The sequence below is a fragment of the Heptranchias perlo genome, chromosome 32 (genome assembly GCF_035084215.1).
Source record: "Heptranchias perlo isolate sHepPer1 chromosome 32, sHepPer1.hap1, whole genome shotgun sequence".
NCBI lineage: Eukaryota > Metazoa > Chordata > Chondrichthyes > Hexanchiformes > Hexanchidae > Heptranchias > Heptranchias perlo.
In genome coordinates, this window is record NC_090356.1 from 5,976,004 (window position 1) to 6,000,597 (window position 24,594).

Below are 24,594 nucleotides of genomic sequence, written 5' to 3' on the forward strand. Positions count from 1 at the left end.
TTCCGTAACCCTTAATACCCTTGACAAACAAAAATCGATCAATCTCAGTTTTGAAATTTTCAATTGACCCCCAGCCTCAACAGCTTTTAGGGGGAGAGAGTTCCAGATTTCCACTACCCTTTGTGTGAAGAAGTGCTTCCTGACATCACCCCTAGCCTATGGCCTAGCTCTAATTTTAACGTTATGGCCCACTTGTAGTGGATGCAGCTCACCAGAAAGGTTAACGGTTAAAATTCACCCCACTGAGTTCTGTGGAAAACACTGAGAACTGTAAATTGTTCCAGTGACCCTAAGCTTCTGGGAGCTGAGGTTAGGCGGTGAAGCAGATCCACTTCTGCACCCTGTGCCTGAATCCAGTCCTCACTGGTGAAAGTCTTCACTCTCTGATAGCTGTTGAGCTCCTCGGTCCTTAGTCGGTGCAAGTCTACAGCGTTGAATTCAGCACAGATTAGCTCCTTAAAATCTACCTCCTGTTCTAATATCTCCTTATGTGGCTTGGTATCAAATTTTATTTCATAATCGCTCCTGTGAAGCGCCTTGGGACGTTTTACTACGTTAAAGGCACTATATAGATGTGACTCGTTCTTGTTGAGAGGGAGAAAATTGGTGAAAATGCGGTGAAGTAGAAAGTAAGGCCAGCCACGTTATTGTACGAACGCTTGTATTGAATTCCTCTCTGTTATTTTAATGAAGGCATCAATCGGCTTAAAATGTCCAGGGCGGGTTATGTAGTGAAAGCATAAATGTGTTCAACAAGAATGGAAATACGGACCAGAATAAGTCTTCATGAATGCATGGCAACACATAGCAACCGGAGCAAATCTTCCCTCCCAAATTTGGCAGTCACTTAGTTAAACAGCTGGCATGCCAGGTGTGGGAAATGGGAAATGTCTCATTGATGCAATAAAATGGGGTGGAGCGCTCTTCTGAGATTGAAAGGGGTCATGATTGAGGCAGAATGGAGAGAGCTTTAACCTGCATCTAACCTGTGTAATGCCAGTCCTGGGAGTCTGTACTGCTGAATACAGTCTCTGACTTGCTTTGCATTGATGAGTACAAAAAGTCACTTTAAAAAAAAATGCAGCCTTGTTTTGAGCCCGTTATCGTGCTGTTCAGTCTGATTATTATGTGAGCACTCCACACACATATCAATGCTGCAATGTAAAAGCAGTCACTGGGGTGTCATTACCCTGACTGAGAAGCCAATATCCTTAATCCTTTAACCACAGCTCCTGAGTATAATCACTTCATAAGTTAACAATACTCATCAGTGATGGTTTCAACATCTGTCAGGTTCCAAGAAGCATCAGCTTCACTTTGTGACATTTCAAAATTGGGTGTCTTTGACAGCAATCTGACCAGGAATGGAGAATTTTTTAAAAATTAAATATTTATCAATGTTCTAGTAAGAAAGAAAGAACTTGTATTTATATAGCACCTTTCACGATGTCAGGACGTCCCAAAGCGCTTCACAGCCAATGAAGTACTTTTGAAGTGTAGTTACCGTTGTAATGTAGGATGTGTAATATAGAATGCTTATGTGCATACACTAGCTGTCATGATTTTTGGTCATGTTTTTAGGTCAATAGTTCATATTGAAACTGCTCACATAAACATTTAGAATGGAAATCCTGTATGTAAACAGTTGTTTGTAACATTATAGTTGCAGGCTATCACCACTAGGTGGCACCACACAGCATGTTTCTGAAGTCTATTCCCAACTTCACCACTACCTTGTATATTAAAAAAAACTTACATTCAACTGACCATAGTCAACACCACTGGCAGTTTTTCTTGCACTGTACAATTCATCACTTTGTTCGAGATGAAAAAGTATGGGACAATGCCTGTTTTTTCTCCATAATTAACGACCTGCTAATGAACTTGTGGGACATTTGGCTTTGAAGTGGGGTGACTTTTATGAATGCGATTTCATTAGTGCGTTAATAATCGTTGGGTCTGGGGGGGGGGGGTAAACAGGCAGTCTCCCGTTTGTGACTGAAAATGGAGATGTCATCGCTGAGAGTTTTAATGGCGCCTCTCCAAATCTCAAATAACTTCCAATTTTCACTGCACCTGAAAGTCAGTCGAGAACGAAAGCTTTAAAGGAGAAGGTACATGGGTGGCGGAGTATTATTGGAATATTATCACCAACAACTGCCAGTATCTCACTCATGTTACACTTTAGAGAGTCATTGTATGAGTTTGTGCTGCAGCCGCTGGAGGTCCAAATATTCAGAATTTGGGTGCGGAAGTCAGTAAATCCTGAGGGATTTTCCACAGGGACCAGTGACTTCTGCGCCCACATTCCCAATAAGCACTCTCAATAACTGAAGCTGCACACAAGGACGGCAATGTCGTAAAATCTCCTCTTAAATCTTTCTGGCCTCGAAATGTGGGACAATAACTTCCCGGCACATAATGCATTCATCTGAAATTCATAGAATGATTCATAGAAGGAGGCCGATCAGCCCATCGTGCCGGTGCCAGCTCTTTGAAAGAGCTATCCAATTAGTCCCATTCCCCTGTTCTTTCCCCATAGCTCTTCATATGTTTGCCCTTCAAGTATTTATCCAATTCCCTTTTGAATCTGCTTCCACCTCCCTTTCAGGCAGTGCATTCCAGATCATTACAACTTGCTGCGTTTTAAAGAAAAAAGGCCTTCTCATCTCCCCCTTCTGCTTCTTTTGCCAAATAACCTCAAATTCTTTCATTCATTATTTTAATGGCTATGTTAAACCCATTTAAAGTGAGTGGGTTAATGGCTCCACTAAAACAGCACACAGAAGAGTTTCAGATGAGTGCATTTTTAAGGAGTAGAAATTGGTTACGGCCTGGTTTTGGGGGGCCTCATTTCAATGCTTTGGGCAAGCTGCCAGCACCTGTCCTTGGGGATTAATTTTGGGCCTCCTGCCTCGCTGGCAGTGGCCCTCATAAACCCCGGGGGAAGGACAACTAGGTTGGGGGGGGGGGAGCAAGCTCTCAGGAGCACTGTGGAGCCTGGAGCGTGCTTCTCCTGGCTCAACATCAAGCAGGACTTACTTTGGTGATGGTGGCCACTGGATAGGCCTCATCCACCACAGGAAAAGCTGAACAGAGCTGGCTCTGCTCAGGGCAGCCCAATTTGGCAGAGGGATCCTAAAACACGCATCAGGCCCCTCATTAACACATGCAAGGAGCCTAACGCCTGTTTTACGTGGCCACCAGGGATATAATCTTTCCTGACATGGCCTATTTATATTCCTTCCTCATTGAGGCTCCACCCGGTGCAGTCTCAGTGGATTTGTGTTGAGAATACATGGATTGGGAATACTCCCAGGGCAGGGGTTGGATGGTTTCCTAGTGCTTCGACATACTCAACTAATCCTTCCATTGTGCACTCCAACAAGAGACAAAGGGTTCATGTTGAGGTATTTGGGAGTATTCGGCATACTGGGGGCAGGGCAGTTTAAAAACAGAAAATGCTGAAAATACACAGCAGGTTTGTAAAGAGAAAATACAAGTTAATGATTTGGGTATAGACCCATCACCAGAGCAACACATTCACCATATATTGAATATGGTGTATATTATGGAATACACCGGAGCATATTTTGTATGGAAACTGCCATATGCGACATATATCATAAAAATAGTCCAGCACATGCTATACTAGCCCAGAAATTACTGCTGTGATTGTAATGGGTGAGTACTTAATGAGATCTATCCTTGGCTCAGTTGGTAGTGCTCTCAGCTCTGAGCCAGAAGGTCGTGGGTACAGGTCCCATTCCAGGACATCAGCCCATTATCCAGGCTGACATCTCAGTGCAGTACTGAGAGAGTGCTGCATTGTCAGAAGTGCCATCTTTCAGATGAGATGTTGTGGGTTCAAGCCTCACTCCAGACACTTTAGCAGGTAACATAAGCTGACACTCCAGTGCAGTACTGAGGGGGTGCTGCACTGTCGGAGGTGCCCTCTGTCGGATGTTAAACTGAGGCCCTGTCCAAGTGAATGTAAAAAAAAAAATCTCATGACACTATTTGACGAAGAGCAGGAGAGTTCACCCGATGTCCTGGCCAACATTTATCCCTCAGTTCTTGCTGTGTGTAAATTGGCTGCCATGTTTGCCTACATAACAACAGTCACTGCACATCAAAAGTAATTCACTGACAGGTGAAGCAACTTGGGCCATCCTGTGGGTGCGAAAGGCATTGAACAAATATGGGTTCTCTCTTTCTTTCTCATATGACCAGCAGTAACTCCAGAGAAACAGGAGAACAGAGTGTTGGGGGCAAAATTCCTCCACGTGCTAATGTTAGTGGGAAAATCAGCAAAAGGATAAAGTGAACATCAGACTTTTTGTTAAAATTAGCGAGTGCAGGAACTTTATCCCTGTGTGTTACATATAGAACAGCATAATGTGTGTTTCATCGAGAATAACAACACAAGGGTATACTTTCCAATCAGTTCTGTTTGGGTTTTAAAGCTTAACACATTTGTACCAAACTTCTGTCTGTGCTTTTTTAATGCAGGTGCATAAGACAGTCTACAGACAATAACACAAGCCCTGTATATACATGATGCGTATTAGTAGGATCAGTATATATTACATGCAGAATAACCTGCCAGTATAATAAACTATGCTCCTCAGTTTCAGATACACCTTTATTTGGCAGTGCCCTGTCACCCTGCCAGTGCATAGAGACTGTCCGAGTCTCTGAGTGAGTTCACTAACCATCTTGAACTTCAGCGTTCGTAAGCTGCTGCAGGGCAGACGTGCATGTAAAGAGTTGGTGGTGGGGTGGGGGGGGTGGGGAGGAGATCAGGATTTGGAGCAGGGTGGTTAAGGGGATATAACCCATGCCAAAAGAAATTGTGTCGCCCCCTTACAAGCACCTATGCTGCAAGGTGGGCTTTCCCTTGGCAGCACAACTGTGCTGCTCCTAGTATGGATGCCCATCACCGGCAGGAGATGTTTGCATCATCACTGTGCCAATAAAGGCAGGGATGTTCTGGCATTGATGTGGCAGGGTTTCAATGAGCAGCTTCCCACATTAGAGACCTTGGCCAGCATCTGCCAAATAGAAGCTGCATGCCCAACAGCTGTGAGTTTGTCCTATCACATTACATTAGGCAGTTGGGGAAGGGGGGGGGTGTGGCTTACATTGCACTAATGTTACAGGATATAAAACAAGAGCAGAAAAAGTTACTCTCGTGCTTTACATTACCCTCCTTACTGTGGGTGTTATTGAACAGTGGCAAATGAATTTCGATGTAGATAAGTGTGAGATGGTATATTTTAGTAGGAAGAATATGGAGGCCACGTGCTGCTTGGATAAAATGATTCTAAATGGGGTAGAGGAGCAAAGGGATCTCGGGGTACAGATTCACAAATCACTAAAAGTAGCAACGCAGGTTAATAAGGCCATAAAAAAGGCAAACCAAGCACTGGGGTTCATTTCTAGAGGGATAGAATTGAAATGCAAAGAAGTTAAGTTAAATTTGTATAGAACTTTGGTTAGACCACTTTTGGAGTATTGTGAACAGTTCTGGCCTCCATATTGTAAAAATGATATAGAGGCATTGGAGAAGGTGCAAAAAAGATTTACAAGGATGATACCATAACTGAGAGGATATACTTATCAGGAAAGGCGAAACAGGCGAGGGTTCTTTTCTCTAGAAAAGAGAAGACTGAGGGGTACAGATACACAAATCACTAAAAGTAGCAATGCAGGTTAATAAGGCTATATATAAGGCAAACAAAGAGGTCTTTAAGACAATGAAAATGTTTGATAGGGTAGACGTAGAGAAAATGTTTCCACTTGTGGGGGAGTCCAAAACTGGAGGTCATAAATATAAGATAGTCCCACAACGGTTGGTGCATTTACTGAGCAGAGATTTGCATGCTTTACCAGGTTTTTGTTTCCTCATTGAAGTTTTGTAAATGAGTTTGTGAGAAATTAGGTCAAGGAGATAAAGATAAGAAAGAACTTGCATTCATATAGCACCTGTCATGACCTCAGGAAATCCTGAAGCGCTTTACAGCCAATGAAGTATTTTTGAAGTGTAGTCACTGTTGTAATGTAGAAAACACGGCAGCGAATTTGCGCACAGCAAGATCCCACAAACAGAAATTAAATAAATGACTGGATCATCTGTTTTAGGTGTCAGCTGAGGGATAAGTATGGGCCAGGACACTGGGGAACTCCTCTGCTCTTCGAATAGTGCCATGGAATCTTTTATATCCATCTGAGAGGCCAGAAAGCGCCTCAGTTTAATGTCTCATCTGAAAAACGTGCAGCGCTCCCTCAGTACTGCACTAGATTATGTGCACTTGGCGCAGACCTTGACGTGCCTTCTGGCCAGTGATGGAAGACGCTGGCCTCCACTTGGTCTCAGTCAACAAGGCAGAGCTTTGCTATCTGTAGCAAGGACACCGGCAACCAACTTGCAACATTGGTGCAGCACTGCCAGTGATTGGCGAGGCTGCCGTCAAGTGTTATGCCCGTGGCTTATTCCTAGCTGGCACTGCAATAATACTTAATGTGTTGCCAACACTTGGATGAAACAGGTGTCGGATGCAGCATGGACAGCACTTTCCTCTCCTATCCCATTGAAGAGCATGACATGGCTGCCAAATGCCACCACTGGTTCAGTCCCCACAGTATATGGGTCATCGAAGGCTACCATGTGCCCAACCTGAAGCCCGTCCTAGACATCAGTAAGTTTCCATGTTGGTGTTGCAATGCTTTGGTGTTTGAATCCCATGGTGTGGCAAGGTATTGAAGAGTATGTTGCACTTTGACTGTGTGCCTTGTTGAAGTATGGGTAGCACTGAGATGCAATGCAAGCAGTAAATGTAGAACAGATTGAAGAGCGATAGCTCTACCTGGTACATGGTACTGTTGGGTAGTCTTACCATGCCAAAATTCCTAAAAGTATGTCACCCTCGTCCCACATCTGCAGGTAGACAGCTTTTCTGCCATCTCCTGCCAGGTACGATGCCTTGGAGTTCCAAACAGGGCCACCCCTTCTTGGACCCACCTCATGCAGCAGGCTGTCTACTTCACCAGCCGTCAAACAGGGCCTTAGGGAAGCACTGCTCCACCACTTACCCATAGGCTCCATTTCATGCCCCTACATGTTCTTCTGTTCCTGGAAGTCTCTCCCCCACATACAGCTTCTCCCGATGCTTACTTCTGGTTCAAAATCATCTTATAAACATTTTTTTACCCCCATATGCGGCAATGTGCCTCGTCTTCAGGTGGCATCCCTTTAATTCTGAGCTGCAGCCCCTTTAAGAGCTGCAATGCTCATGATATTGGGTGGGACCCCCCCCCCCCCCCCCTTCATCTCTCGAGCATAAGGCTCGAGCAATACAGGGAGTGCACAATAATGATATTCATGAGCTGGCCTTGCAGCATCTGGCAAGGACAGCTCCTTGTTTGGATGACATGCAATTTAAGCTGTGCGCAGTGCTCCTGGTGTCTTGTTGGCCAGAATCTACTAAATCGACTCCACAGGAAGGGGGGGAGGGTGGGGGGCTGGAGGTGAGAGATGGAACATCTACAGATGATGGGCTTTCTCTTGTAAAACTCAAAAAAAATACATGCGTTCTTTTCACAGATGAAACCTACAGATGTTTTAAATAGGAGCTTGTATCTGACATCATTCCTTAAGACTCCAGTGCTACATTTAGATTTCTGCTTTTCCTCAGTCCCCAGGCTGCGTCAACTGGTGTCACTGAAACTTTCTGCGAGTTTAGAATGTTTCTCCGTAAAGGTCCACCTGGCACTCGGTCTGTTCCTCTTTCGACCGCCAGAACACACATAATCCAACCCAATAAATATTACTCGCATGTTTGGTTTGGTTTCTGTATCTCCCACATGTGGAGGAGGTGTTATTTTAACTCTCCCCTACTCGCCGATTGGATCATATTTGGACTGTTTGTAAGGAATGTTCGGCCCTTAACCTTCAGAAGCATGTTGGTGTATCAGCGAAGATTCGGGAAAGGGCCATGAGGGTGATTGTCGGGGTTTCAATGATGAGGAAGGGTTTGTTCTAGATCGTGAGCTAGCGCGGGGATCAAACCCATAACTGTGAGTTATCGCGTTGCAAAATGGAGAAACGCTTGCCTGAGGATTTTCAGGAGTGGCAATGTCAAGGCAAATTTAATTGCAGATCTAACCCATTCCATCCCTGATCTAGCAGAGCTTTATTCCGGATCTAACCCACTCCATCATTGACCCAGCAATGTTTGATTTTGAAACTGACTGCTAAAAAAAAATTAGGGAAGTGTTCGATTCCCCAGCGCTGACATCCCTCACCTCAAAGAACATAACATTCACCCAAAAACCGCTTTAAAAACACACAGAAAATACCACAGGAGGACACAACGCCCCCTCACATTCCAGGCTTTGTGCTTTACCCGATCAGCATTCACTACAGCACCAGGCCTCATTAGGACAGTACACTACACTAAGAACAATGGCAAATGTTGCTTTATTAGTGAGCAAAGCAACCTGTGGACAGTCTGTAATTCATTAACGCTGTAGCAGAAGGGGTTTGTATGAACATGCCTCAAGAGGGGTCCCAGGGCAAAATGTGGAGGTGTAGAAATTTAAGCATCCCTGGGACTTCTTTTGAGTCTTCAGTGTCATTAGCAGATTTCCGAGCACATATGTTTCCTGTCACTCCACATCTGGGAAACTGATTTCCCGAACATTTCTACCACGAACATTGCATAGTGGAATTAAACAAATGCAAAGAAACCAAAGCAAATTCCTTAATTCGCAGCAGTCGTTGCATGAACTTTATATGAAAAAAAACTTAACATTTTTTATTTCGTGCTGAAATGTTAATGAGGGTCTCAAATGCCAAAGGAAAAGTGAGTCCATGATGGGGAAAGAGCAAATTCCTCTCTTCCTTTCCCCCCCCACCCTCCATAAACTTAAACTTTAACCCTGCCTGGGATGGGTTAAGCTGACTGTTACATGTTGCTGAGGTTAGGGACAGTTAGCCTGTTACACAGTTGTCTTGGTGGAGGCCAAGAGCAAATTGCTGGCTCCCCTCCTCCCACAACGCAGCCCCTCTGTAACTCAGTGTGTAAATGCAGTGAGTCACACAGACCATGATTGCCCCAGGCCCCAACCTGTGCTGGTCTGAAGCCCAGACACCAATTGGGTTGTTACAGTGCCCCTTGAGCTAAGGGACAAGATAAACTGTTCTTGATCGCTATCTAGCGACTCCTGCTGGAACATGTGTGGATGACGAGTGAGGGCAGCATGGCTGCTGTACTCACCATGGCAACAGTAGCCTACTGGTTGTGGTACTGGATGAGTAACCCACAGTGAGTTCAAATCCCACCATGGCAAGTTGTGAAATTACTGATTTGTGGGGCGAGGCACTGGAGGGCGAGGTACCGGAGGCTGAGGTACCGGAGGGGGAGGTACCAGCGGGCGAGGTGCGGGAGGGCAAGGTACGAGGGGCGAGGTACAAGAGAGCGAGGTGGTACCAGTGGGCGAGGTGCGAGAGGGTGAGGTACGAGACGGCGAGGTGCCAGAGGGTAAGGTGTCAGAGGCTGAGGTACGAGAGGGTGAGGTGCCAGCCTGGAATTGTACTGCAGCATTAGCCAGTGCCTTTGGGAGAAAATGAGAAAAAGATGGAGGGGATGGGGAAGAAAATCAGACTAGAGCTAGGGAGAAAAAAGCAAATTAAATGAATTAAAACACAGCTCTCATCAACTCCCTCTCTGAAATAAGCAGCAAGAAGTGATAATAGTCTAATGCCGGTAAAGTCCAGATCCCCATGCTGCACTCGATGCCACACTACATGAAGCCCACTGCAGTAAATCTGTCCAGCTCTATTGGACCCAAGGGTACAATCCATTAAACTAGCCATAAATCCAATTGACTACAGTCACATACCGCAACATGCACATGCCCCACGGCCCTGCTGAGTGACATCTACTGACAATAAAGATACCTCTGTTCCTGCATCTTTCGCACTGCGGGCGAACACTTCTGATATTTTGTGCTGTAGCCAGGCAAGTGGGAAAATACATTTTTAAATGGCAGTAGATTAATTCTAGGTATGCATAAGGGGAGGGGGCAGGAAAGCCCTTAGACCCTGGCCTTGCCCTTCGCTCCACCTGCCGTCACTTCTCTCTGGGGGGGTGAGAGCCTCACTCGCCTGTCTCCAGGCCGTGTCCTCGGGTAGGTGGAGGCCATCACTGGCTCTGTCATCGGGGGCAAGCGCTGCCCGTGATATCCTGATATCCACCGCTGGTGGGTGACTCGTAAAATCAACCCAGTGCGAGGAAATAAATGCCATGGTGGCTTGTTAAGGGCTGGATAATGGGGCATGCAGCCCCTCACGGGCATATCGCCTGTCTCTAATCTCTAATTTTAAGATTATGTCCCCTCATTCTTGATTCCCCCACCAGAGGAAATAGTTTCTCCGTATCTAGCCTATCGAATCCTTTGAACATTTTGAACATCTCGATCAGATCACCCGTCAATCTTCCATACTCAAGAGAATACAAGCCAAGTTTATGCAATTTAAGTTTAAATTTGAAACAGTTTAAACACTGTTTACCTCTGTGTGTGTGTGTGTGTGTGTGTGTGTGTGTGTGTGGTGTGTGTGCGTGCACACATGTCTGCATTTATGTGTGTAGTTATACGACACTGTTCACCCATCACCCCTGTGCTCACTGACCTACATTGGCTCCCAGTCCGGCAACACCTCGATTCTAAAATTCTCATCCTTATGTTCAAATCCCTCCAGGGCCTCGTCCCTCCCTATCTCTGTAACCTCCTCCAGCCCTACAATCCACTGAGATCTCTGTGCTCCTCCAATTCTGTCCTCTTGCACATCTCCGATTTTTTTTTTTGCACCTACATTGGCGGCCGTGCCTTCAGCTGCCCAGGTCCTAAGCTCTAGAATTCCCTCCCTAAACCTCTCCACCTCTCTCTCCTCCTTTAAGATGCTTCTCAAACCCTACCTCTTTGCCGTAGCTTTTGGTCACCTGTCCTAATATTTCTTTACGCATTTAAGGGAAAGCTAGGTAAAGACATGAGGAAAAAGGGGATAGAAGGTTATGCTGATAGGTTGAGATGAAATAGGGTGGGAGAAGGCTCGTGTGGAGCATAAATCCTGGCATAGATCAGTTGGGCCAAATGACCTGTTTCTGTGCTGTACATTCTAAGTAATTCTATGTATGTGGCTCGGAGTGAAATTTTGTCCGATAACATTCCTGTGAAGCGCCTTGGGATGTTTTTCCTAGTTAAAGGTGCTATATAAATGCAAGTTGTTGTTGTTGTACCAGGCATAGAGCATAACTGTGCAATATAGCTGTCCAGTTCAAATATGCAGGGCAAATGTGCGACCTTAATGTGTGGTATAAAAGTTGATTTATTTGTACTTGGAGGCTCAGTTGCCAGGTGGTGATGGTAACTGACTGACTACCATCTGCTACAGATTTAATACTCAACAGTGTGACTGCCAACCCATTCAGGAATGCGCCTTGTGCATCGAGATGCCTTTGAAATCTGCTCCAAGTCTGTACAGCAGGACTCTGATTGATAGCGAGCTGCATGCTACCTGTCTCGATGAGAGGATCCCGCAAGTTATATCATCATTGTAACACAATTCGGGAGAACTTTCACAACTTTGTGCTACCAGGGGGGGAGCCTCGCCCGCCTGGAGCTCAGAGTCGGAAAATGACCCCTTGCCTCTCCGTCAGAACGGCTTAAAAATACAAAGGAAAAGAGCAACAGGTCTTGGCAGCGGAGTTTAGAAGCCTTATAAACTGAGTAAAGTAGTACAGACCAGGAAAGTCCTGGCTTTGATCCCTGGTCTGTGCTGAGTTAGATGATCTCAGTTAGGGCAGGAGTAGGCGTGCTACAATTGGCCTTAACACCCCTGGGGGAAGAGGGAAAAAGATTGATCGTAGTTCCCATTTCTGATTGCTGCTGCCCTGGGAGTGTTTGATGAGACAGTGTAGAGGGAGCTTTACTCTGTATCTAACCCATGCTGAACCTGCCCTGGGAGTGTTTGATGGGACAGAGTAGAGGGAGCTTTACTCTGTATCTAACCCGTGCTGTACCTGCCTGGGGAGTGTTTGATGGGACAGTGTAGAGGGAGCTTTACTCTGTATCTAACCTGTGCTGGGAATGTTTGACGGGACAGTGTAGAGGGAGTTTTACTCTGTATCTAACCTGTGCTGGGGAGTGTTTGACGGGACAGTGTAGAGGGAGTTTTACTCTGTATCTAACCTGTGCTGGGAATGTTTGACGGGACAGTGTAGAGGGAGCTTTACTCTGTATCTAACCTGTGCTGGGAATGTTTGACGGGACAGTGTAGAGGGAGTTTTACTCTGTATCTAACCTGTGCTGGGAATGTTTGACGGGACAGTGTAGAGGGAGTTTTACTCTGTATCTAACCTGTGCTGGGAGTGTTTGACGGGACAGTGATGCCCCTTTGCTCCACAGATGCAATCATCGCCCTCCATTAAAAACAACTGTAGTTTCAAAGTGGATTTCAGTTCCTGTTCTCGTTGTAGAAATACTGCCTTGGTGTTCAAAGCATAAATGTTTTCTAAGCCAATGGTTTGGAGTAGCTTTTGACAGTGTAAGATTTCAGCCTGTCTTACTATATGCTGCTATTTTAGTGCAAATTGTATGTTTTATTGGGAAACAGAAACAAAGCCTCCTCCATTAACTGTGCCGAACATCGTCAGGGGATTGACCTTGTAATATGGAGATGGAACAGGTCAGCTGCTAAAAACAGCCAAAGTTCCACCGAATGATTTATTGACAGTGATTCAGTCAGATGAACGCAGGGTTCTGAAGTGAGAAAAATACGAGCGGTCTTTGATATGATGAGATATTTTGGCCATAGCAGATCAGACTGTAATTGGAAACATCATTGTTTTGAAATGATTTATGTTTCCCTAAAAGGGCAGGTAGGTAGAAGTCTGGTGGTGCCGTTTCTGAGGAAGGTTTTCCGAAGCGTCTCTCGTACTCCTGGGCAAATGTAAGATGAAGCTTGTCGTCCGATAGGTGATCCCTCTCTCTCACCTTCAGCCTCCAGCACTCTGGTGGTCAGCCTGACTTTCCCCTCTTGTCCCTCCTAGGCTGCAGATCCTCCTGTCCTGCACATAGAATCTTACAGCATGGAAAGAGGCCATTTGGCCCATCATGCCTGAGCCGGCTCTTTGAAAGATTAGTCCCACTCCCCTGCTCTTTCCCCATAGCCCCGCAATTTCTTTCCCCTTCCAGTATTTATCCAATTCCCTTTTGAAACTTACTATTGAATCTGCTTCCACCGCCCTTTCAGGCAGTGCATTCCAGAACATAACAAATCGCAGCGTAAAAAAATTTCTTCTCATCTCTCCCCTCTGGTTCTTTTGCCAATTATCATAAATCTGTGTCCTCTGGTTACCGACGCTCCTGCCAGTGGGAACAGTTTCTCCTCCTCACAACGTCCTTGGAATCAAGGCTCACCCTACAATCCCCCACTCAAATACGTTCTTTCCCAGCGACTCAAAACTTCGGAGCTCCTCATCTTGTCATTCTTCTCTTTTTTTGCTTCTACGCTGTGCTGGCCTTTGAAACCCAAGCTTGGTGCTGCCAACTGGTGCACGAGAAAAGATGTGTGAGAGCACACTGCCAGCTGCGTCCGTGTTTACACCATCTCTGAGACTGTTAGGTAATGGCTGTTCTTACAGGTTTATAAGTCATCCCACAGGATAATAGGGTTCAAAGGTATTTATTGGCTTTCATAGGAATTAAGCATACAATGATAACTATTATTACCAATAACTGCACATATACAATGATAACTATTATTACCAATAACTGCACATATACAATGATAACTGTTACTAAACATAAACATACACATACTTGAGACACTTAAAACAAATTGCTGGAGAATTCACCGCATCACAGGCTTCGAGTTCAAGGGGATGGGCTGGCCAAGCCTTGTCGAATTCTGAAGTATCTATTCTAACACCCCTCTTCTTATACCTTTCTTTCACTCTTGCTAAGTGAGAATCTGCATGTTTCAAAGTATTACTTCACCCAACTAGCTGCAACGACTTCAGTTTTAACAAGAATAACTCCCCATAACTTGACTCATACACCCTAATTTTCCAGCTCTATGGCAGGCGCCTTGTCAAGGCTAGAGCTAACAGACAGTTTTGTGGCCTCTCCGTATCAGCTAAAACACTATCTGACTGGAATCCCTTTTGCTAACTGAACATTGCTAACAAAAACTCACTTAAAAGCTAAAGTTAATGTAAAGAATTAACCGTTTCCTTACAAGACATTCCTACCTCCTGCACCGCCTTCCCCACCTGCTAGAAATGCAAACTCCTCGGGAGGCAAGAAAAAACCCCTGTGACCAATTTCAGGAAAAACGCCAGGAAATTCCTCCCCAATTCCTGAGGGCAATCGGGCAAATTCTGGGAGATCCATGGTTACTCATGATGCATCACTGAGCTAACTGACAAACCTCCGATGCCCTCTTCCCTCAGGATCTTTTCGACTCCCTTCATAAAGTCCTGCTTTGTAATTTAGTTAATCTTCTCTTCTATTTTATTCTTTCCAACCTTGTTGAGGTCCTGCATTGTGGACTTTGACCCTTCACCCCGGTGGTGCTGTGGGCCTTGACCCTTCACCTTGTTGATGCACTGTGGGCCTTGACCCTTCAATCAAGTTACTCTGAGCAAAACCCTGTTTAAAAAAATGAAATGATGAATTTAATTTGTTCAGTGCTGCCGGAGTTTTATTCGCAAGGACGTGCAGCATTAGACATTTCCCAGGTACTGGCAAACGGTCGTCAACTACAAATCTGATCTAAGGGAGGGGTTGGAAGTAGTGATACTGGGCAGGATGTCAATAGGAATGGGACAAGAAAGGAGACTAACAGAAGTCACGACAGAGGCAAGTGGAGATGAGGCAGAATTCTGTCAGGAGGAAGACAGCAGGAGCAGACGCCAGAGGATTAGAGCTGGGAAGGAACAAGAGAGGAGATAAGGCAGGGTCACAATAAAGGTGAGATAAAGGACCTGTGGGGTGAAATCGAGCATGAATTTGGGACCAAGTGTGGAAATTGTAACTGCCCTAGGGGGAAAAGAAACAGGTAATTGGCAGAAACCAGGCCAGTTTTGGTCAATTCTCGGCTGTAAAATGAAGTGGGTGCTGTTCAGATTTGCCCGTGTTTGCCTAATGGGAGACCTCTGTCTGTGTTACAGCCATTTGCAGTTACGGAGTATGCTTTAATGGGGGTCAGTGCGCTGAGGGAATGTCACAGCTATGTCACTGCCCACAGGGATTCCAAGGACCCCGTTGCCAATACGGTGAGTAAACCTTTAACATATCTGTTCCATTTCACATGTTGGAGTTGTACTTTTGGTGCGACAGTTTTATGTTGCCGGGGGTGAAGGGTGGGGGAGTATGGGGTAGATAATTAATAGAAGACTGGCCTTCAGAATTTTAAATCAAAGAGAAAACTTCGAGCTAATGGAAATCCCTCGGGCCATGGTAGGAGATGGATAATATTCCACTCAATTACTTGACTGTTTCAATTAACTCAGTAATCTTTATCTCTAGACTGTGAACTGCTGGTCATAGAAACATAAGACTAGGAACAGGAGTAGGCCATTCAGCCCCTCAAGCCTGATCCGCCATTCAATTAGATCATGGCTGATCTGTAATTCCATCTACTACCCACCTTGGTTCCATATCCCTTAATATTCTTGCCTAACAAAAATCGATTAATCTCAGTTTTGAAATTTTCAGTTGACCCCCAGCCTCAACAGATTTTTTGGGGGGAGAGAGTTCCAGATTTCCACTCCCCTTTGTGTGAAGAAGTGCTTCCTGACATCACCCCTGAACGGCACAACTCTAATTTTAAAGTTACGCCCCCTTGTTCAAGACTCCCCCACTCATCCATGGATTTGTTTCTCTGTTACATCTCGTGTATCTATTTTTTTTTTGCTGGGGGATTTGGCTGGAGGTTGGGAGAGCTGGGTTCATCTTCCCTCTGTTTCCCTGTGGACGGGGTTAATCCAGGCTATTTGAACATGGCACTTATGTTTCCTTCGCAGTTGGTCTTCCCAGGATGTTGTATGTGGATTGAGTTTGAGGGTCTCGCAGCTCCTAAAGAGCAGGCGTCTCCCCTCTACTGTAGCTGCTTCAGTGGAAAGGGGCTGCGGGCCAGAATTGCCCGAACATGCTGTGAGTGGAACGTCACCTGTGATAAGATAGGGAACAGAGGGGTTAGCCATCCAGTGTGACCATTAATATTCATTCATGCTTGGTGGCTCCCCATGGCTCAAAGGTGAAGTTAGTGTGTCTGAGCCGCACAGCCCAGGAGGGTCCCAGGCTCAATTCACGGCCTGTGCTGGATTGACTGGTCTTAGCCTGAACCGAAATAGAACACTACAATTGTCTACAGTGCCCCTGAGCTAGAGAAGGGAAAATCAGCCAGGACTCTCGATCACTGTACAGTGACCCCCATTGGAAATGTGTGCACATGTGTATGTATTTGTGCATTTCTACATGTGTATGTATTTGTGCATTTCTACATGTGTATGTATTTGTGCATTTCTACATGTGTATGTATTTGTGCGTGTGCACATTTGTGTGTTTGTGCTGTGTATTTATTTGCACGTGTGTATTTGTTTATATGTGCGTGTCTGTACATAACTTTAGCGTGCGTATTTGTGTCCGTTTGTGTATTTGTGCTAGTGTGTATATATTTAGCTTGTGTATTTATGCGTGTGTGTATTTGTACGCGTGTGTGTATTTGCGCTAGTGTGTGTATTTGTGTGTGTGTCTGTAAGCGTGTGTATTTGTGTGTGTATATTCATGTGCTTGTGTACATCAGATGAGGGTAGGACCGGGTTCAGCCCCAGTACTCCCACAGTTGAATATCCTGCTGACACTCACTGACTAGGCTCACACGTGCAGAATGACCATTTGAGTAAGGTGTCGGGGAATGACCACTGCTGAGCTAATGTACTCCAGTGAGAGTCAACCGCTTCAGGAGAGGAGAGAAGGAAGTGAGGAAATTGGAGAAAGAAAAATGAGAAAACAAAACACCTGGTTCACCAAACAATACGCGATGGACCTTTATAAATAGAGGCATGGAGTACAAAAGTATGGAAGTCACCTTTATAAAACACTGGTTCGGCCACAACTGGAATATTGTGTCCAGTTCTGGGTGCCGCACTTTATGAAAGATGCGAAGGCCCTGGAGAGGATGCAGAAGAGATTTACCAGAATGATTCCAGGAATGAGGGACTTTAGTTATGTGGACAGACTGGAGAAGCTGGGGTTGTTCTCCTTGGAACAGAGACAGTTGCAAGGAGATTGGATAGAGGATCCAAAGTCATGAAGGGTCTAGACAGAGTAGATAGAGAGAAACCGTTCCCATCAGCGGAAGGGTCAAGAACCAGAGGACATAGATTTAAGGTGATTGGCAAAAGAAGATGACACGAGGAAAAACTTTTATACACAGCGAGTGGTTAGGATCTGGAATGCACTGCCCGAGGAGGTGATGGAGGCAGATTCAATCATGGCCTCCGAAAGGGAATTGGATAAGTACTTGAAAGGAAAAAATTTGCAGGACCACGGGGATAGGGTGAGGGAGAGTGGGACTAGCTGGATTACTCTTGCATAGAGCCGGCAGAGAGTTGATGGGCCGAATGGCCTCCTTCCATGCTGTATGATTTCTAAGATAAAAAGCTGCAAAAATCTGGTTTCATTCGCTCCTGAGAGTTGAAGAAAGTTCCGGATAAAAGGAGCGAGCTCTCAAAGGGGGATTCCCTGCCCGGTGTCACTCTGGCATGTAGTGGACACAATGAAGATGGCCCCCTTCCAGATAACATACGAATTAAGAGCAGGAGTAGGCCATTCGGCCCCTCGAACCTGCTCTGCCATTTGATAAGATCATGGCTGATCTGATGGTGACCTCAACCCTCCTTTCCCGTCTACCTACTATAACCATTGGCTCCCTTGTTAATCAGGAATCTATCTATCTCAGCCTTAAAAATATTCAATGACCCTGCCTCCACCGCTCTCTGGGGAAGGGAGTTCCACAGACTCATGACCCTCTGATAGAAAAAATTTCTCCTCATCTCCCACAAGGGGAAACATCCTCTCAGCATCTACCCCTTCAAGTCCCCTCAGGATCTTATATGTTTCAATAAGATCACCTCACATTCTTCTAAACTCCAATGTATACAGGCCCACTTGTCCGACCTTTCCTCATAAGATAACCCCTCATCCCAGGAATCAGACGAGTGAACCTTCTCTGAACCGTCTCTAAAGCAATTATGTCCTTTCTCAAATAAGGAGACCAAAACTGCACACAGTATTCTAGATGTGGTCTCATCAATGCCCTGTACAACTGTGGCAAAACATCTCTACTTTTATATTCCATTCCCCTTGCAATAAATGACAACATTCCATTTGCCTTCCTAATCACTTGCTGTACCTGCATACTAACTTTTTGTGATTCATGTACTAGGACCCCCAGATCCCTCTGTACCTCAGAGTTCTGCGATCTCTCTTCATTTAAATAATATACTGCTTTCCTATTCCTCCTGCCAAAATGGACAAATACACATTTTCCCATATTATACTCCATCTGCCAAATTTTTTGCCCACTCACTGAACCTATCTATCGCTTTGCAGACTCCTTATGTCCTCTTCACAACCTACTTTCCTACCTACCTTTGTGTCATCAGCAAATTTAGCAACCATACATTCGGTCCCTTCATCCAAGTCATTGATATAGATTGTAAATAGTTGAGGCCCAAGCACTGATCCCTGCGGCACTTCACTCGTTACATCTTGCCAACCTGAAAATGACCCATTTATGCCTACTCTCTGTTTCCTGTTAGCTAACCAATTCTTTATTCATGCTAATATGTTACCCTCTACACCATGAGCTCGTATTTTGTGTAGTAGCCTTTGATGTGGCACTTTGTTAAATGCCTTCTGGAAATCTAAGTACACCACATCCACAGGACCCCCTTTATCCATGTTGCTTGTTACTTCCTCAATCCGGTAACACTCTGGTGTTTCTGTTCCACACTGACTCTGTGATTTGCTCCACATTACCGCAGTGACTACATGCTCAAACGACTGTCATTGGGTCATTAAGTGCTTTGGGAATGTCCTGAGGGACTGATAAGGCACTTTATAGATACAAGACTTAGAGGGCATATGAGTAAAAGTTTTTAAAAGATGAGGCTACTGGATACAGCCCAGTTAGATAGGTTGTTTGAAATGAATTGAGACAAGGAGATAGGTTGGATTCCAGGAAATGTATCTTTTCACAAAGCGTCGTCACTGCTGAGACATAACGTCAGTATGGATTCGCTAAAGTCCCTTAAAAGGCAACTTGATAAGTTCCTGAGAGGACGCTTCCAGGGTAAGTTGTTCTTTAGTTGTGAGTGGCATGAGAGTCGAGGGTAACTGCAGGCTCCTGGTGCTTTGCTGGATTTCCTTGAGGAGTGGGACAGGAATTTCCCAGACTTTTTCCTGAATTGGCCTTAGGTTTTTTTTCTGCCTCCCTGGCCTCTTGCTCATCCCCGATTTCCATCGCTCTACCATTGGTGGCCATGCCTTCAGCTGCATAGGCTCTAAGTTCTAGAATTCCCTCCCGAAACCTCTCCGCCTCTCTACCTCTCTCTCCTCCTTTAAAACGCTCCTTAAAACCTACCTCTTTGACCAAGCTTTTGGTGACACCTGTCCTAATAGCTCCTTACGTGGGTCGGTGTCAAATTGTATCTGATAACACTCCCGTGAAGTGCCTTGGGACATTTTACTACATTAAAGGCTCTATATAAATGCAAGTTGTTGTTGTCATTGTCTCAGGTTACGGCGTAGTTAAGAGACGAACAAACGGCGTGTGAGGTCCCACTATTATCTAGACGAGACAGGCTTGATGGGCCTGTTCTGCTTTCCCCTCCTCCTCGTTTGTTGGTTCTTTTCTTTCTTCCCAGGGACAGAGATGTCTGTAAATTAAGAGATGTATTAAAAAAGATAAAACTGTGAAAAATATAGTTCTGGGCCAGAGATCCAGAGCGGTGTGGGTCTGTGCCCATTAGTGGGAGTTCTTAAACAAATAAGCCACTGTTCTAAGTCTCACTTTCTGGCCAACAATGTATTTTCCCAATTTTGAGAAAAAAGAGGTTTTCAAAATAGGCTATTGTGCGGGAACTCTGCTAAATGTCCACATTTTATTTAAACGTTTAATTCTACCTGTTTAATGAGTTGAGTGAAAAAATGACCAGCCTCATCTGAGCCAGTCCAGTCCGATCCCAGGAGAAGGCATGTTCTCCCTACAGTCAGTCACTCACCCTGTTGCCATGGTGCTGCCTGTCCTTGGAAACTAAATAGCCCCAGTATAACATTAACATCACTGCCCCTCACTGCAAGCAATTTGCTATAGACAGTGAAACAAAAGAGGGGTGATTAGTGCTGCCCCCTCCCCCAGGGACTGGAGCCATTTCCTGTGATTTAGACCCCAGCCATGCAGCAGAAATCATAAAGAACTCAGCGGTGGGCAGCAGACTCATCTCTCATGGAGGCACAAGAGGGAGCATTTGGTGCAACAGTAAGGCTAATGTCAGTACAAGGCACACTATAATTAAACTAACCAGTAACATGAGGAACACTATAACTAAACCAACCGGTAATGTAAGGCGCACTATAACTAACCTAACTGGTAACATGAGGAACACTATAACTAAACTAACCGGTAACATAAGGCACACTATAACTAACCTTACCGGTAATGTAAGGCACACTATAACTAAACTAACTGGTAATGTAAGGCACACTATAACTAAACTAACCAGTGATGTAAGGCGCACTATAACTAAACTAACCGGTAACATAAGGCACAGTAAAACTAAACCGACCGGTAACTTGAGGAACATTATAACTAAACCGACCGGTAACATAAGGCACAGTAAAACTAAACTGACTGGTAACTTGAGGAACACTATAACTAAACCAACCAGTAACTTGAGGAACACTATAACTAAACCAACCGGTAACTTGAGGAACACTATAACTAAACCCACCGGTAACATAAGGCACACTATAACTTTCAGATCCAAAGTGCGCTGCCAGATCGCTGACCTGACTCCATATCTATACAGCAACCTTAGCAGGGACCAACATGCTACAGTGCTAAAGCTGCACTATAATTGGGCCCTAATTGAATCTATAGCATTATCCTTCTACTCCTAAAAGATGTTCTTCTGTGTCACTTATCCTGCAATTTCAGGCCTGGTAACTTGGTTGAAACCTATTATTTTTAAGCTGTAATAACTAGCACTGATCTCCTTGAGCAATTCTGTAATGGTTTGGAGTGCTGACTGCTGCTTGGAGGGCATGAGGCAAGGCTCCTGCGTTCAACAGTCATCGGGAGTCCCTCGCAATTTCTTTCCTGGTCCTACTAGATGTGAGCAGCACGTAGGATGTGATCTTCACTCGAAGTGGGAGCTCTTTATTATTCATTCTCGGGATGTGGGTGTCGCTGGCAAGGCCGGCATTTATTGCTCATCCCTAATTACCCTCAGGTGGTGGGTGGTCTTCTTGAACCAATTGTAAACAATTTTACAACACCAAGTTATAGTCCAACAATTTTATTTTTAATCCCACAAGCTTTCGGAGGCTTCCCCCTTCCTCAGGTCATTTCCACACCACCTGAGGAAGGGGGAAGCCTCCGAAAGCTTGTGGGATTAAAAATAAAATTGTTGGACTATAACTTGGTGTTGTAAAATTGTTTACAATTGTCAACCCCAATCCATCACCGGCATCTCCACTTCTTGAACCAAGTGCTGCTAGGCCACTTCAGAGGGCAGTTAAGGATCAACCGCTTTGGTGTGGGGACTGGAGTCACATATAGGCCAGACCGGGTAAGGACAGCAGGTTTCCTTCCCATTACTGAACCAATTGGGTTTTTACAAGAATCCGACATCTTTAAGGTCACTTTTACTGAGACCAGCTTTTTATTTCCAGATTTTTTAATAAACTGAATTCAAACTGCCCTGGGATTTGAGCTTATGTTTTCTGGATTATTAGTCCAAGCCTCTGGATTATTGGTCCAGTAACATAACCCCTACACTACCGTAGTAGTACTCCCAGCAAATAGTAAACCTGATCTTAATACTCAGTTTACAATTTCATTATTCCTAATTCACCACGAGCCACGCATCACTCCGCAGCTAAGGGATCAAGTGATTGCCCAGGTCAGAGGCTTCTCACAAGAGAAGGGGGAGTGAGACTCTCGTCTCCTAAAGATGTACTGAAAATCCGAATTAGAGTGTGACCTAATTCCAGAGTGAAGTGGAGTGAGACTGCCTCCTTCTAAAGATGCAGTGTAATTCCACCCCTTAGTCTCAAAATTATTGACCAGTCTCAAAATCCCACCGTCCTACTCTTTGAACCTGTAGCCGTTTGCTTCAGGCTATCATGCGTGGTAAAGCACGTGTTTGGAGGGGATAATCATGCTGCAAATTAGCAGGTTAGTGCTCAAGGAGCTAAATACGAGTGTGCTTCAACAGCTCCAAATGAAAGAGCTTGACCGTGGACTTGTAAAGCATTTACACTGTGTCCTCCACAAAATAAGTGCCCCACAGCCCAGTGCGATTGGGATTAAACCTCCTTAATATCTTCAGTGAAATTCCTCAAATTCATGGCCTTTTAGTTCTCCTCATTATTTTTCTCTCTGTTCTCTTTTCTCCTCCCCATTGCTCACTTTTTCCCAAATTGGGAGGTGGGGGGAGAAGGTGGGGATGCTGTTGAAGGGTACCTGCATGTCTCACTTTCAGGTTACCTGTTTCCAGGCCCTCTAATAATTACATTTACAATGCTCTCCTGGCAGGTCTCCTATTTCCACCCTTCCTAAACTTGAGCTCATCCAAAGCTATTCTAACTCGTACCTAACAAGTCCCGTTCACCCATCATCCCTGTGCTCGCTGACCTATGTTGGCTTCCGGTCTGACAACACCTCGATTTTAAAATTCTCATCCTTGTGTTCAAATCCCTCCATGGCCTCACCCTCCCTATCTCTGTAACCTCCTCCAGCCCTACAACCCTCCGAGATCTCTGCACTCTTCCAATTCTTGCTTCTTGTGCATCCCCAATTTTAATCACTCCACCATTGGTGGCCGTGCCTTCAGCTGTCTAGGGGTTTTGATAGAGTAAATAGGGAGAAACTGTTTCCACTGGCAGGAGGGTCGGTAACCAGAGGACACAGATTTAAGATTATTGTCAAAAGAACCAGTCGGAAGATGAGGAGACATTTTTTTACGCAGTGAGTTGTTATGTTCTGGAATGCACTGCCTGATAGGGTGGTGGAAACAGATTCAATAATAACTTTCAAAAGGGAATTGGATAAATACTTGAAAAGGAAAAGTTTTCAGGGCTATGGGGAAAGTGCAGGGGAAATGGGACTAATTGGATAGCTCTTTCAAAGAGATGGCACAGGCACGATGGGCTGAACGGCCTCCTTCTGCGCTGTACGATTCTATGAACAGATGCCTCATGAGAAACGGCCTGAAGGGATGACAGACCCTTGGCTTTGAGTTTGAGTCGGTGACTCTCTCTGTACAATGGAGGGATGCTGGGTGCGCTCTGATGGCTGTGTGGTAGAGATAATGAAAGGCAGCTGGATATACCAGAGTTCAGGACATAGTCGTTGAGACCTGCCTGTAAGTTAATTATATAGCCACAGGGAGCAGGGGGCTTCAAGCAGAGCTTTAAGAAACAGGACTCCAAAACACGAGTCTGAGCTTTCTAGATATAATGCTCCAGTCACACCAGCAATCGAAAAACAGAGCGGTTCAAATTTCTCACACATTCCAGATGCCAGTGAAGATGTGAGACTGTGGCTGCAGAGAGTGAACTGGATCCGTACAAATGATAAGTGCTCCTGTATTCTGAGGACCACTTTCAGATTTTTTTCCCCCCCATCTTGTTTCCCAGTTCCGTTCGATTCTTGACGTGCCGCCATGATGTCACTGCGCAGGCTCATCGACCTGTGCACGTGTGAGCAGACACTGAGCTCGAGGTCTGAGGCCAATTAAGGTCCCGTGAATTTAATGTGGATTGGTTAATGTTGGTTTGGACACCGTCCGAATGGTCTCGGATTGCCCATTATAGAAAGCACAAAAGCATAATGGTATTTATTTCCCCAGGTGTTGAAATAATGACTGATTACTCTTGCAGTGCCTGAAAAGGATCGAGGTATAACCGTCAAAAATAACAAAATTAATTTCTCCCCTCTGCATCCTCAATGCGGTGAAATTATGACTCACCGCACCATCTCTTACTCTCACTCATTCTTTGTAAACTGCGGATCAGTTGGTAGCACTCTCGCCTCTGAGTCAGAAAGTTGTGGGTTCAAGTCCCACTCCAGAAACTTGAGTTGATCAAGGCTGACACTCCAGTACAGTACTGAGGGGGTGCTGTCTTTTGGATGAGACGTTAAACCGAGGCCCTGTCGGCCCTCCCAGGTGGACATAAAAGATGCTGTGGCACTATTTCGAAGCAGAGCAGGAGCGTTCTCCTTGGTAACCT

At 45.1% G+C, this 24,594-nt stretch overlaps 1 protein-coding gene and 1 long non-coding RNA gene across 3 annotated transcripts in view; one reads left to right on the forward strand and one right to left on the reverse strand.

The window, feature by feature from the left end:
* Positions 1 to 24,594, forward strand: part of LOC137300960 (multiple epidermal growth factor-like domains protein 6) — a 292,410-nt gene that overhangs the window by 27,575 nt on the left and 240,241 nt on the right. Inside the window, exon 4 of the mRNA XM_067970253.1 lies at positions 15,240 to 15,344. Within this exon, the coding sequence (XP_067826354.1) occupies positions 15,240 to 15,344 (105 nt within the window). The remainder of the gene's footprint in view (positions 1 to 15,239; positions 15,345 to 24,594) is intronic.
* Positions 13,761 to 24,594, reverse strand: part of LOC137300962 (uncharacterized) — a 64,539-nt gene continuing 53,705 nt past the window's right edge. The window contains exons 5-6 of one of the 2 annotated variants that reach the window (XR_010958186.1): positions 24,333 to 24,592; positions 13,761 to 20,015 (exon numbers count right to left, since the gene is read on the reverse strand). This is a non-coding gene — a long non-coding RNA (uncharacterized lncRNA). The remainder of the gene's footprint in view (positions 20,016 to 24,332; positions 24,593 to 24,594) is intronic. The other variant, XR_010958187.1, reaches the window with a different exon arrangement.